This window comes from Sinocyclocheilus anshuiensis, unplaced genomic scaffold (assembly GCF_001515605.1).
Source record: "Sinocyclocheilus anshuiensis isolate Anshui unplaced genomic scaffold, SAMN03320099.WGS_v1.1 scaffold283, whole genome shotgun sequence".
In the NCBI taxonomy this organism is placed as follows: Eukaryota; Metazoa; Chordata; class Actinopteri; order Cypriniformes; family Cyprinidae; genus Sinocyclocheilus; species Sinocyclocheilus anshuiensis.
Genome location: NW_015549605.1, coordinates 786222 through 788787, shown reverse-complemented (window position 1 = coordinate 788787; position 2566 = coordinate 786222). Strand labels below are relative to the sequence as shown.

General features: G+C 41.0%; 1 protein-coding gene across 1 annotated transcript in view; it reads left to right on the top strand.

Moving 5' to 3' along the window:
* Positions 1-6: 6 nt before the first annotated feature.
* Positions 7-2566, top strand: part of LOC107658721 (filamin-C-like) — a 51390-nt gene continuing 48830 nt past the window's right edge. Inside the window, exon 1 of the mRNA XM_016447376.1 lies at positions 7-510. Coding sequence (XP_016302862.1) covers positions 132-510 — 379 coding nt within the window. The 5' untranslated portion in view covers positions 7-131. The remainder of the gene's footprint in view (positions 511-2566) is intronic.

Below are 2566 nucleotides of genomic sequence, written 5' to 3'. Positions count from 1 at the left end.
TCTTAAACTTTCTTTCGTTTTCTTTCCTCCAGAGGAGCGTGTGCGCTCCTGTCCCACTCCCCCTCGCGTTGTAAAAACTCGCTGATTATCGTTTAAAAGGGGGGCACGAGAACATCGGGGGGGAAAAAAACATGATGAGCAATAATACATACTACGACCAGCAGCTGCCGCCGCAGTATTACCAGGGCACCGACAACGGGGAGGGCGGAGACGAGGAGATGCCGGCCACGGAGAAGGACCTGGCGGAGGATGCTCCCTGGAAGAAGATCCAGCAGAACACCTTCACCAGGTGGTGCAACGAGCATCTGAAATGCCTCAACAAAAAGATCAACGACCTGCAGAAGGACCTGAGCGACGGGCTCAAGCTCATCGGGCTCCTGGAAGTTCTCAGCCAAAAGAAAATGTACAGAAAGTACCACGCCAGACCCAATTTCAGGCAGATGAAGCTGGAGAACGTGTCCGTCGCGCTAGAGTTTCTAGAAAGGGAACACATCAAACTGGTTTCTATAGGTAAGTGCTGTTTTATTGCATAAATATGCGCTCAACTCGGTGGTAAACGCGCTTTGTTGCGATTTTATGCAATTTAGGTAACCGTAACTTTCTTAAAGTTGTTTAAAACAAACAAAAGGGTTTTGTGATGTGTAAATCTTCAATTAAGTGATTGTGATGATGTACCGTTCGGTAATGGAACGCGTATTGTTGCTATGGTTACCTCATCCTTCCAAGTTCGCGAGCGTTTACTTGGCGCACTGTGACTTCTAATCTAACTTTTGTGGCTAGTGAAACGTTCTTTGAAAAGCTTGACACGTATACTTACACGTATAAAGAAAACATACTTTTGAAGGCCACCTCGACTGTTTGTTTTAACGTTCTGTGGGGGGCTCAAGCCTTAATTAGAGGGTCAGGCCACGCAAACTACTCATAATTAGCTATCATAATGGGTCTGTTTTCCACTTTAACTGTAAATATTGATTTTCATTTGTTGTAATTTCATTAGTTATAATTTTGGAAGTTCTAAAGTATTATTTTAGATTGCCCACACTCATTCTTCTTCTTTGAATGGACAGCTGGAGCTCATACTATCCATGAAAAATGTGATTTTTGCCTTTTGTGCATAATAATTTGCTCATTAAAAACACTTCATAATACGTTTCATTGAAAAGTAAACATTAGGCCTATATACAGTAGATATGACAGATTAGAAGTGCATGTTCATTCAAATAAAAATCAAAGTTTCATGATGTTTGTTTGAATGCACTTTAAATATATATGCTTTTTATGTTGACATGGTAGATGCTGGAAATCATCTGATGCAGATAATCTCAAGTGACCCAATATTGGCTGATATATTGCTTAAATTATAGATATAATTGTCATTCATTTGATTTTTATTGTTGTTTGACATCAGCTACTCCTGTTGATATGATCATATTCAGTATTATATGAGGCAAAAATAGATCCTAGGACAGTAGTTGTACATTTTGGGGTGCATTTTGTACCCCTAGGCTTTGGGACACGGTCCCAAACTCAGCTCTGGATCAGTGTTATTATGGATTTGTGGATCCACCTCGTTTGGAAAGGGCATGCAGGCATGAAATAACCATTGATTAGAGTGTATCCTTATATGTCAGAAAGGAATTTTGGGAAGCTGTTTTTTATTGCATTTATTTCTAATATTTCTTTGTATTTAAAGATATTCCAGTACTTGTAGTGGACTGACAGACTGATACTAAACTAATGCCTCAACATCAGCAAAAGGCTGTAAATGTGGCTGATCTGAGATAACCTCATAATGTTTTATTATAATGCACCAAATATCATCAGACATATGTCAAAAAGTACAATGGCTCTTTCTGGGTCACCTTGGCTTCTTTAAAATGACTTTGGGATCTGGTTTAGGGTCAGTGCCGTTTTTTTTTTTTTTTTTGCAGTGGCAAAAGCCTTATATTGTTCTGATAGCTCAGTGGTGGGTGTCAGGAATTGGCAGCATGGCATTCTTTCAAAACAATTAGACAACAGAAAAAGGGCAACGTTCATTCCTATTACTGTTGTGGGGTTGGTATGTTTATAATAAAGACTGGATTTAGCCATTGATAGACACTGAATGATTATTTGATTGGACTTTGACTGCAGATGTGAGCCTCCTACTGGGTTTGGGGGAAGGAGCCAACCGTCTCACACGCTGGCACATGACAGCAGTGCTTTGAGCCCGGCTGTCATTGGCAATGAGATGGATCTTTCCAGAAGGGCACCTACCTCTCAGAACTCCCCTTACGCAAGAGTGTAGGGTGAAAGAGGTGCAGGAAAAACTCTTGCACCCTCGTCCAAGAAACCCTGTGTGTGTGTGTGTGTGAACTCTGTCACATGGGGGTTGGCCTGCTGCCGCCACAGGAAATACCACTCACCTCATTTATTTTATCACTACGCACTCAGTTACTCATGCAGATGTACCTGAAAGTGTGAGAATATAAAGATTTACATTTACATGCATACATGAAAATAATACGGAGCACCTAAAGGGACATGGTGATGGTAAAAGAGAATGAAATAGGGGGGGGGGGAATTA